Source organism: Plutella xylostella, chromosome 4 (genome assembly GCF_932276165.1).
Source record: "Plutella xylostella chromosome 4, ilPluXylo3.1, whole genome shotgun sequence".
NCBI lineage: Eukaryota > Metazoa > Arthropoda > Insecta > Lepidoptera > Plutellidae > Plutella > Plutella xylostella.
In genome coordinates, this window is record NC_063984.1 from 8,202,601 (window position 1) to 8,215,500 (window position 12,900).

At 38.6% G+C, this 12,900-nt stretch overlaps 1 protein-coding gene across 1 annotated transcript; it reads right to left on the minus strand.

The window, feature by feature from the left end:
* Positions 1-5,212, minus strand: LOC105388929. The gene is made up of 4 exons (XM_038120913.2): positions 4,966-5,212; positions 1,506-1,828; positions 862-1,197; positions 1-758 (listed from the first exon to the last, which is right to left on the minus strand). Exons 1-4 carry the CDS (start codon positions 4,974-4,976, stop codon positions 100-102), a joined length of 1,329 nt encoding a protein of 442 aa, XP_037976841.2. The 5' UTR covers positions 4,977-5,212; the 3' UTR covers positions 1-99.
* Between the last annotated feature and the right edge of the window lie 7,688 nt (positions 5,213-12,900).

Consider the following 12,900-nt stretch of genomic DNA (forward strand, 5'->3'; position numbering starts at 1 on the left):
GAATAGGAAAAATCATTTATTTTTTACAACTATAAGCTATCACATATGTACAACGGAATATTTACAAAACGACTTAGGCACTAAACTAACATTCGCACATCAATTGTAGGTGAGCGCGCTGAACGCGTTCACAGTCTGCTGCTGCATGTCGTACTCCCGACACTCGGCTCCCTGCGGCGCCGTGAACGCGCAGTCGGAGTAGCCCCACTGCGGCTCCGCGCTGGGCCCGCACTCCTGGTTCCACCTATAGTACCGCTGATCGCTCGTCTCCAACACCGGCGAGGTTCTCGAACATTCCATGCCGTAGTACTGGGCTTCTTCAGGGTAGTAGGCTTGTGTGGAGTAGTTCTGTTGCTCGCAGTACGCCTCGGCCTGCTGGTAGCCGTGGCCGAACAGCTCGGGCGACGGCGCCTCGCTCGACTCGGAGCCCGCCGCGCCCTGCCACTCGAACCAGTACGAGTCCTCCGATCTCGAGTCTCCACTGAGCTCCGCGAACGTAGGGGGCGATTCTAACGGCGTTTGTTCAATGTGAGGGAATTCCATTCGGATAGGTTGGTCTAGCTGGAAGATCTCTTCGGGATGGAAGATGTCGTCGGTGGGCAGGGCGGCGGGGTCGTAGGGCAGGGCGGCGGGGGCGGGGGGCGCGTACGCGGGGTACGCCGGCTCGGGGGGCGTCCAAGAGGGCGCGTACGCCTCGGCCGCCGCCTCCGCGCGCCACCGACACCCGCACTCGAAGGGACCGCATGTGCATGTCATACCTGGAAAAAAACATCACTATTAGTTTTTAATCACTAAACTTCAATTAAATTAGAAAATTCATAAATGAATCTGAAAAAAAAAACCAATAAGATTGTTCCTTACCTCTCTGGCCATCAGGAATGAGCGGCGGCGGCTGCGGAGGGTTGACCTTCTGCGTTTGTTTCTCTGGCTTCAGCGAGGTCATTTTATCAGCTAGTGCGGATTCCCGAGCCAACATCAGCGCTAATCCTCTAACCCTTCGTCCGGCACCAAGCGATCGCCTCACTTCACTGGCCCCCTTAGCCTCAGGTCTTGGATGGTCATGGGCTCCTTTAGCTTGGAAGAAGATGGCGTGGTCCGTGTGTCTCCAGAAGTGCGTGACGGGGTACCCGCAGTGGCCGCGGCAGGGTTGAACCTCCAGGCGGCCCCCGTTGCACATGCGGTTCGGACATGGCTTTCCTGTGGACATTATTGCTACGTTAGACTACGTGTTTTACAAGTAACCACTGAGCAAATAATCACTGTAACTACCTTATTACTATTATATTGCGTTATTCTAAAGTTTTCAATCATTGATGGACTCGACTCTTTCATAATACCTACCCATTTGGGTACCCGTCATTATTAAATAATTCTTATTATTATTATTAAACACTTTATTGTACACAAAAAAACAAAAATACATAACAATTTATAAAACACAGTAAAAGCATACACTAAATAATTCTTGTTTGTTTTGTTTCTAAACAGATAGTTTTTATATTTACCTTGCTGTTTTTTCCGCGCCTTATCGCATATCGCTGGCCTCAAATGCACTCTGGACCCATCAGGCAGACGGCACCGCACGGAGCACACTAGCACACCAAGACAGCTCTTCTTAAGAATATGCACGTTGTGGTTATTGGTGTTCCTCATAGCCCAGCCCGACGCGTGCCGTCTCGCTTCCTCGCATGCCGGGGGGTATATGCGTCTCACGTGGCCGTCGCACCACTCGCTGAAGGGGTCGAAGCTGGTGACCCGCGGCACGACGGCGTCGTTGATGTCCCACTCTGGGGTCGACTGGCCCTCAGACATGTCCGCGCGACTGCTTCTGTTGAGAAAATGGGGTTCGGGTGAGATATAACGAATACTCAGATACCTACAAGATATTATACTTAGTTTAGAGATGTGCATATTGCAGATTTTGTTGTAGAAGCTATGTAAATAGGTATAGGTAGAAAAATGCCTGTCTTGGTATTTATAGAATAATATTATGATATATCTAAGTACGTAGGTATTTTGTTGGGCATTGAATTAAGCCGAAATATTACCGAATGAGATAAAACCGAACCTAAAATTTAATGGCGTAAACGTAACAAAACATCACGATATATTCCTTGAAAACATTTTTAAAACGGGGGCCATCGCCGACATTCCTTACAAGCTTGTGCTTTCTCCCCTCTCGGTCTCATTGAGCCAATTGCCAGACGTCTGGGGGAGGCCTTAATTGGTTAAACAACTTTGTGTGCCGACGAACGATCGTCGGTAAATAAACCGCTCCACTGGAGAGATTTCTAGAGAAGGAAGTCCATTGATAATGTAGGGGGAGGGTCCTGAGCTTGAGACTGTCGCGACATGTCGCAGGAATATATCTATCTTATAGGGTTCTACCTTTTTTGGTCTAATATTTATTTGCCGAATCTCATATTGCATAGTAACGTTTGGTCAAAGTCTCGTTTCGCCGAAAATCGTATGGCATAAATCTCGTTTAGTAAAAAGTTATTTCGCATAACATTGTTTAGCCTAATAATGGTATGGCCAAATCTTGAATAGCCTAATAATGCTATGGCATAGGTTTATACAAAGTAATAATATTCGTTTGGCTTTAACTTTGACGGAGCGTCTCCCTACATAGCGCAAACTGGTGCCTTGTATTGTTTCCGCTGTTTGGAAAACGCTCCGCTCCGCTTCGCTGCGCTCCGCTTTGGTTTTGATGAACATGTGCACCTAACACGCTCCTCCTCGCTTTGCTCGTCGTCGCACCTATTTTTGGGTTTCGATCTCATGGGGTTTGTAATAATTATATTGGTCGTTAACTTTCGATTTTTTGATCATACAATATCGTGATTTTCGGGATGTAGGAGAAAAATACCACAATTTGTACATTTACTACATACTTAATATATTATTTATTAAGATAACATAAGGAGAAACAAGATTATACATAGGTATAGACGAACATAAATTTGAGCAAACGAAACTTAGGTGTTTAAAGATTGTGCCTAAAGAGTTTTAGACGAAACGAGCCTTATGCCACATAAGTCTTGGCAAAGTGATGGTTCGGCCAAAAAAGTTTAGACCATTCGAGTTATGCGAAATGAGTTTTGGTCAATAAAGATTATGCCAGATGAGCGGAACCCATCTTATAGTTATCGGATGTGATATGTTTGAAAACTTGCATTTGTTTTATTCATATTTTTCCAGTCACGGCAAATGGTTCCTATACATAGCCTACTCATTGACTCCGTGTTGTTCTATGTAGCCTACTAAATGGTAGGTAGGTCCTAGGTAGTACCTATGTATATTTGCATCATATATATGCATCTAATGCATGCAGTAATTTCTTAAATCCTTTAAAAGGTGGTACAGAAATTCCTTATAAAGTTTGTTTACAAATAGCTCCGATGTAGGTACCAGGAGCGCATAGAGCGCAGCAGCTCAATGAAGTTCAATTAAAGGCAATTGAAGCCCTCGCACCTTCCCCAACGCCACTGCGTTTGACTGTGCGAGGGACGAGGGAATGTAGACCTAGAGGTACTATTTATACAGAAATTAATAATACTTGCTGCGTAGACAATCCGAAAGATTAACTATGTTTTAATTTTTATAATATGAAGATTTCCCTAAAAATGCAACTAGGTAACCCAAGCTATCACAGTTAAATAAATGAAGTATTACGAAACATTATGTAGGTACGAGTATGTACATACCCACCTACCGAAGTGCCTAGGTACTATGTAGGTAATAGGTATATTACGTTTTACGCATGGAAAATCATTGCCTGTAACAGCTATCGTTGATTCTGCATATTTTGTACGTGTCAGATAATTTTACAATTGGTTTCCAATAAACTTTAAATAAAAACCAAATTTTTAATACAACGATGACCCTAATTTATCGGTCGCATAGGCTTCCACGGTATCCATTTGTGATACAGTTATTAAATAGTTTGTTGTTATCTTAACATCTAGAATCTATTCTAATATTTCTAATTCATTAATAATTCAAATTTGAAACAGCATCAGCAATGTAATAAGTCGAGAAAACTGATTTCAGTCTCAATGCAAGATTCTAATTGGATTTTAAACAATCCGGTTCTGATTATTCCATTTCTTCTTCTTTCGTGTCAGTGAACATGCGAATTTGTCCAGACCAAAAAGAAGCAACTTTGATAGCATTCTGGTTGGCCTGGAGTAAGTCTTCCCGAGTGCAGGTGGAAGCACATATTCCACTTATATGCATCTATGCCTCATTCATAAGAGGTTATTAATAATAATGATTGATTTAACTGAAAGTAATAATCCGATAATTAATTCGTTTACTTCAGCTTTCTTCGGGAAACATATTGTTGCAAGCGATTGCCCTAAGCGTCTATTACCGGCCAATGAAGTGCAAGAGACAAAATACTCGATACGCATCTAATAGGCTAGGCCTCGCCCATAAGAATCTCCTGTGCCAAATGCTGTTAAGATCGGAATTGCCTAGTGCCTAAATAAATATTTTTTGCGTAATTGAAAGATTATAATTATAATTTTTTCAAAAATATAAAAATACAAGATGCTACGAAATGACTACGCAAGCTTGGACATTTTAGTGCTACGAAAATTTCGTAGCACTCGAGTTCATTTGTTAGAAGTTTGTAACTTTTAGTGTGAGTTGTTTAATTTATCATGTTTTTAATGCATTATTTAATCATCTTCAAGTAAATAGATTTAGTAGTAATCGTACCTAGGTAATTGTCCACGAAATATTATTAAGTGCCTAATGAGATACGTCATTTTACTTAGGTACTTACTAGGGATGACTTATTATGACTCGTTTTGTGTAATTAAGTAAAACGTTAAAAGCATATGCTAACGTTGTAGGTACCTATCAAATTTTGGTTACGTACCTACTCATAGCATACACCTACTAACATTTCAATACACAAAACAATAAATAATAATAAACAGCAACAACAATACTTACAGAACAACCATCTCCGAAATAATCCTTTCCTTCAGTTAGACAGCAACATAAAAAGCTCTAAAACATTGCACTTTCAACTCAGTTCCAAGTTTTCACACAGTCCGTAATTTATAAACACAAGATAAGATATAAGTTATAAAGGTCTTCACAAAATAATTATTAATTAGGTATATTGCAAAATCTTTACAGGTATGTATGTTTTTGCGTGTAAAATAAAACTATCCGTACTACGCATGCACTCAGTTTAAAAGCTTATAGCTTACTGAGCAAAAGTTAAGCATCAAAAATAAACATCGAGGGTTGATCGGCCCCCACTCCAGTCAAACTGGTATTACCGGGCCAGCCAATCGCAACCGTTGTTTAATCTAAGCTCCACCCAACGGCCAATCACATGGCAGGAATAAGTTTTGCCACGACCAATCTGAATTGTGTAACGTGTTTGTCAAGAGGAAATTTTGCGTTGGGAAATTTCGCTGTTGCTGTACTTACCTATTTGATAAACGATTGGTTCTGTTTATTCTAGACCATAATTACTAAAGGTGATATAGATACCTGCTGCTTCTAAATATTAGGGATTTTATTTTTCGGGGGAGTATGTACTTACTCACTGTCTAAGTGACTATCCAGTACCTATGTAGGTATTTGGATGGTTCTATAATATAAAATGGTTTGTCTTGCTATCACCTAAATACCTCAGATCATAAAAAAAACTTTCCTCGAAAACACAACATGCATGGCTTAGCTTTCCAGTTCGTCTAGAATCTAGATCTACGTTTCTTCATTTAGAGATAATTATGAGAACATCATAGTAACGAAACATCTACATCTATCTATATCATTTACAGGTTGATAATTAACTATTAATAAGCTAATAATATATTGAAAGTTTGGATGAACGGATGAATATGGATGTTTGTTACTCTATCACGAAAAAAACGGCTGGTGCATTTCAAGATGTAAGAAGCTAAAAGTGCTAAGATACTGTAGGTAGGATTAACAGACCTATAGGTAGATCTAGGCTATTTTTTATTCCTGAACTCCTATGGGAATACTTTACAAAAAGTCATCCGCAATTTTCCCCTAAACCATAAAAAAAACGAAAATTTTACATTGCATAAAACAAAAGCGTAATGCCAGCAAAATTTTCCCACCATGCATTACATCTGCCCTGTACCTACCTATGCATATAGGGTATTAAACTATGGCATTAGTATAAAGTTGACGCAGTTTTACCCATGGTCGTTGCGTTGCGCAGCGTCGAGGGTGTGAGATGCGGGCCGGCCGTTAGCCCGTTACCGACCGTTGCCGAAGCTGCAACAAAAAAAGAAAAAAGTCATTGGCAATACTTACTTATTGATGTTGAGGGTTGAGGAGTGGCCATGTTATTTCTTAGTTCCTGAAAGCTATAAAAGTCTGACCGAAAAATATGGTCTTTCGACGTTCTCTTAGACAAGTAAGACGTTTATTTGTGACTATGAATCAAAAATCTTTTCAATGTCTATCACCTATGGCTACAATAGGTACTCTTAATAAATAGCCCCTGTAATCAAAGAACTAACAGACAGTTTACAAAAGCCTTGCAAAGCGTTAACGTGATAGGTAATTAGGTACACCAACACGTATTTTGACAGACACAGAGACGAAATTCATGTTTATCTAGCTGTCTCTAACAAATGGTTTGTAAGTTTTATAAATACCGATGTCTCTGTTAAAAAAAGTATATCTAACTAATTATGTAATCTGATTCCTACCAATACCTAACTAATTAAGTTATGACCCGCATTATTCTTAAGTTATGCGTAATATTTAATCTATTCAGTTCACTGAATATGGCGTATCGGTAGTACCTACTTATATAAAAAGATAGGCACTGAAATATTTCAAATTCTGATGTAGGCAGGTAGGTACTTACTTATAGTGACATTGTAAGAGCTGAGTTTAGTGAAATATCGATGTATAGGATAGTTCAATCTTACACGAGGTTACTCTTTTATAATATTATTATTTTACTTAACCGATCTAATAATTAATTATTAATCAAATAATTTCTACATTATAGGTAGCTACCGTTTGAAAATCGGCAAAATCGCTAAGAAAACGATAAGCCGATTAAAATTTTCAAAACCAACATAATAATCCTTTAAAACAAGTGCAAACTCCGGCGACACCGTCAAAAGTTAAACCAATTCCCGATTCAACGTCATTGTTTTTAGAAATCCACACTTTGTTTCTATAGAAAGATGCCCGCTTATAATCCGCGCTACAAAAATGATCCGCAAAGGAACCTGTCCCAAAAGTTGCCGTATTTATTGCCTTTATTGTTTTGTTTTAAATTCCGTCTTTGTTTCTTTTTATCTTATAGCAATAAAGAAGCGGTCACAAAGAAGAGATTAATAAAAATTGGGCTGATTATAGTTTGTGGCGGTGCCGGATTAGGGGCCAACTGGGTGTAGGAAAGCTGCTTACAGGGGTAGGATAATTTTCGGCCTGTTTCAACCAGTTGTAGTTCCTTGAACGGTAGGTAGGTATTAAAATAATCTGTTTAAAGATAATCCCTTGCAATGTTTTGGCAACAGCGGTATTGCAAATTATTTGGGTTCTTTGATGTCTGGTTTTACCATTCGAGTACGTTCTAAAGTTTATGGAGCCCTTCTCCTTGTACATATCAGTAACAAGGTAAGCACTGCATTGAGCTTTACTTTATCAAGCTTTTTAGACATATTCCAAATAATAGATAGATACAAATTAGTACCTACGGATAGGTAGATAGGAAGCCAAGTGCCAACATCACACATGGGTGTACAAGTGGCCTTAAATTGTTGCCTAAACAAAAGAGGCTTGAACACATTGAGTCATCAGGACATCCGGCGGAACTGATCCATTTGCGAAATTGAATTCAATTCTGGTTTCGGGACTCCAACGAAATTAAGATGCATCCTTTATTGGTTAAGTTTTAACATACATACTTACTTTGATTTTCCGATAGATATCAACTTTTTAAAAATAAATATAATTTATATACTTACGTACTTAACGCTGATTTTGTTTAGTTTCCAGTTGAACATATTTCATAGGTCTCAATAGGCACCCTGAGCAGAAAAAATAGCGTGGGACACTCTCATAGTCGTTAAATTGAGTACTTATGTAAAATATGTGGAGGTGGTTTATACATAAAAGTATACGGAGTGTATCATTTTGATTATACCTAATATGTTAATTAGTACTCATTATGGGGATATATTAGGTACATTAATAAATACACATTTTAATATGAGCTCCGAAACCTGAAGACCAACGCATGGATGTAGGTAGACATTGTACAGCATATCCTTATACATAGGGGTAGAAGTATAGATTCAAACATGAGTAGGTAGTTGGGAAGTTTGACTTTGTATTGTGTCGACTTTTGGCTGAAACTCCTGAAACTAACAGTGGCTGGGCAGAGTTTCAGCGGTTTAGCTGAAGTAGGCTGAATTACGATCTGGCTTCATTGTTGGGTTGTTTACAGGGAGTATAACTTGCTGTGGTGGTGCTTTCTAAGAGAGGAATATTGGATAACGTTGCCGTTGGGCGCATATTGGCTAAATTAGATTAAAAACTTAGTGATATTACTTAATGATTGTTTCGTCTGCTAATGCACAACTAAGGGAAATACCCTTTATCTACGATGAATATCGACTAGCTATATCAATCCAAAACCTCCTTCAAACACCAAACAATGAGAACCAAATTGAAATCAAGCACAGGTATTCATGTTGGCGACAACACACGTTAAACCCTTTCGAAATCAGTTCATCTGCATTGTGCCCCACAGGGGACAACGCTTCCACATAAGCGCACCTCAAACAAAGGATCGAATTAAACAAATACGCGACCCACTGGACATGAAAGAGGGTTAATTGTTGTTTGATTCGGGATTTGTAAATACGCCCCCGCAACTGTCGCCTACAAATGGGACTATGATTGACTCGGCCGTTGTCGATGGATTTGCAAAATGCGCAATCGTATGTAACATGAAAGGACGTTCGTCATGGTCGAACCAGATGGAGGTTTAATTGCGTTACTGTTCGTCTGCAGTTGGTGACGATTGCGTATACCTATATAGTTGAAATATAAACTAAGGGAACGAGTAGGTAGATAAAGTAGAAAATTTACATAGCGGTGGTGCTAAAGGTAAAATCACCTGCTTCAATAAATAGAAAATGGTCCATGCTTAAGACGATCACAGTACGGCAAAGTTGCCAAGGTCTAAGTAGATGACGACGCGTATGTAGATCCTTTAGAAAAAAAGGCTTAAGACGTTAGGGTACTGCGTACCAAAGAGCTGGGAGCACGAAAGCTCTCGAAAATGTTTAAGTTCAAGCAAGCTTATGAACGGACTATCGTTAAATATCGGCACTTTAAAACGCTTTCTGTCGTGTATGAAGCATATGACTTTTCTATTTTACAGATCTTAAATTGTTCGTGCTACCGGCTCAGGTACAGAACCTCCACACTCACCAGGGAATACTACTTATGATAAGCTGTAGTAGGAACGTATATGATATAAAATATATGGATGGATATACCTCTAAATATGGAATAATATGTCAATGAAACCACAGCAAAAAATGCAATACCTTCCCACTCACAAGTTTTCCCCAACAGATACGTTAATACCTTGAAAAAGTAATCGATACAAGGTAAAATGTGTCATTTAATAAACATGCTCGCTAGTGTTGTGAAAGGTGTTTTTCCTAAGTAATTTATGTTCGTTCGTTATCTGCTGGATGCGGGCGCACGCGCAAGCTTTTAACATTCAACACGCGCTACGACAACTGTTTCGGTTTATTGCCTATGTTTATGATAACTTGGTAAAAAAAGGATTTTTATAAGAGTCGGGAATCAAAGATTGATGCTATAGATTTTCTATTAAAAGTAAGCGGCAGTCTAGAGAACCTATCTACTGAATGTAAAATTACTTATAATAATGTATAAGTATATAATTAGTAATAAAATAGGTACATGGCAGGTATTACATTTAAAACGTTTAGCAAATATTACTCACGGTACTTAAGTCAAAAAACTACTAGTTTAGTAAGAAAGACGAAATAGTTTCTAAAGTTATGATTATTCAATTTCTATTGTTAGCCTGACTTCCTATAATATGGGATGACACAACTGTGTCAATTTCAACCCGTTCCAATGTTATCAACGGAACCGTTTTGCATAAATGAGGGGTTTTCTGCATTAAATATACAAAATTTGCATGGAGGCGATTGATTTACAACAATATTATACAAATTGCTTCATGTTCCACTCACGGCGACACGAGGCTACCTCTCGCAGACGCTATTGTGTTCTAATAGCGTTAAATTTATATTTATTGCTGGGTTTGCGTAGATTTTTTGAGTAGCACTCTATGATACCATAGAGTAACTTATCTAGTCTGGATAATATTTTCTTATATAGACTATAACTAGAGTTAAATAAATTTATTCAGGGTTAGATTAAACTAAGATTCAGATATTTTATATTGAAGGAATTGAAATGTAAACTACCAATAACCGCATTGCCTTGAGGTGAGCAGTGACCCTTCATATTTTCATCCATTGTCTAACAAATAGCAACTATAGTGTCATAATGACGGGCTAACCGCTCGCTATTTCACGCTCACCCCAAAAACAAAAGCTTCCAAATTCGAAAGGGATCGTCCACAGACAAGGGGAGTATTAATCTAATAAAAAAGAAATGAAGATGTTGCGTGATTGGGAGATATCAGTCCGTGGGAACGTACCTTGATTGGTGGATTTTAATTAATTGATGAAATTAGGAACTTCGTGTGGTGAGCCGTGGGAATGTTAAGGCGATTTCGTTTTTGTTTTGATTTGCTAACCTATAAATGCCGATTTCTAAGTTTATAATTCAGCTTTGTATAAGTATACCCAGGGCGTACCCAGCCTACTTCTCCTTGTCGCTGATAAACACAAGAGCGTCATTCGCTGACTACCCAGGGTCAGTATAAGGTTTAGGTAGGTACTCGGAGAAATTAATTCTTCTTGGTAAGGAAAGACTGTATTATCGACGACGTCTACAGTATGCTCAGTAAAAAATACAGATGATCACATAATTGTCCGCTTGTACAAAGCCCGGAAATCCGATATTTCACATTGGCGTATTAAAAGCTAAAACTTTTAAAAGAGCCCGTTGGACCATTAAATTTTATTTGAACGTCAGTGAAGGGTGGCCAATATTCCGGTCGTTCGCGGAACACTGTTGGGACAGGGACACAAAACGCGGAGAAAATAAATGACAAAAAAACATATTTTATTTGTTGTGCTGCTCATTATGCGCAATTAGCTGCGATTGTGACAGCGGCCGCGCTGCGAACGGCTTCCCTTTGTGCTGATGTGATTTAAAGAGTTTGAGGGTGTGAATCTTCTGATCTGATAATTTTGTTGACTTAAGCAGCTAATTAATGAGTTTACCAGTTTACCTAATCAATAGGGAAATTAGGAAAGCTTCCTATACACTCAACTATTTTCAATATATTGTAACTTTTTGATTTTTTTTTACCTATGTATATGACCTACACACCTACCTACCTTTACAATATGCTAATAAAGACTTTTACACCGAATCAAAAGCTAAAGTGACATCAAACCTTGTTCAAATAGAACTAATGCGTAAATTAGTACCTTCGACTAATATTTAAAGTGCAGTTAAATATTGAGTTTAGCTTTAACCCAATATTACTTTGACCCCACTGCGCGCACGCATTAGTAAAATTAGAGCGGTGGGAAAAGGGTTTAATTTAGGGTTAAGTTGTGACGTCGGATGCTTTATGTTTATTGTTATTAGAACAATATTAGCACTCTCGAGATGTACGGTTATCGTTATTACCAACGGATCATGTTTTGGATTATATCTCTTGCGTTGTTTGCGATACAAATTAAATACAACAAATGACGATTGTCGCTCATAAAATTTTATAACATAGCTGGTATTGTGCTCAGCGGTACACGTCAAAATAGTTGCCTAACTATAGTTCAAAATAACCATAAATATTGCAACATTTAATATAACTATTCGTTCTAATGTAAAAACGCAAATTTTAACAGTAAAAATTAGCTATATTCTTCCTAACCCATGATCAATCACGCCCCCCGTGGTTTGGTCATCAGAATTTACGTAAACTGTGATTGTAAATTGAATAAGTATTAATTCGCAGTCACATACAGTCGTGTGCCCGGCTAGTGTATGGTCCGGCTTTTGTCCGGAAGTCCTGGTTTGTCCTTTTGTCCGAGTGTCGTGTGGTGTCACTGTTCTTGATGTATTGTGGGATTGTATGTTTATTGTATGGTTCATTTAAATGCCATTAAGGACTAGTAAAATAGTGTTAATTGCTAGTTAGGCTTTTGGAGTCAGATTTTAAATTAGCCGTTGACAGCCTGACTTAGGTATGGTATATGCCAATAATGTATGTACTTTACTCTTGTAAATATAATATTTGCAGTATCATGCTTTTGGGATTGTTTTGTTACTTTAAACTATTTTAAGAGGAGGCACGTAGGTATACGCACTTTTTAATTCCTATCCAATTTACAGTGCTTCCGATACAAGATGGCTGCATTGAGGAGGGGAACCGAGTATAATCACGAGATTAGTTCAGGCAATAAAGTGTACGGGTGCCAGCGCGATTACCACCGCGCCGCGGTACCGCTCCTCGTAAACGCTCATTATTTCCCATTTTAAAACCTTTCAAACTTTTTTACAGACTCGTGCTAGTCGTAGACTGTCATTTGTTTTGTGTTTTTCAACATTCAGCTGTCAATATCAGTGAGATTCTGAATTGTTTAGGAATGGATGATAAATGATTGGATTTGCGATGGTTTTTAATGGAATTTACGTTGATTACTTCAACTTTTCTTGTATTATTATGTAGCTACGATTTGT

Excerpts from the sequence above, each read along its gene's own strand:
- LOC105388929 (XM_038120913.2), bottom strand. Across the intron at positions 1,198-1,505 it reads GGCGCGGAAAAAACAGCAAG|GAAAGCCATGTCCGAACCGC; the intron begins GTAAATATAAAA and ends TAATGTCCACAG. Across the intron at positions 759-861 it reads CATTCCTGATGGCCAGAGAG|GTATGACATGCACATGCGGT; the intron begins GTAAGGAACAAT and ends GTTTTTTTCCAG.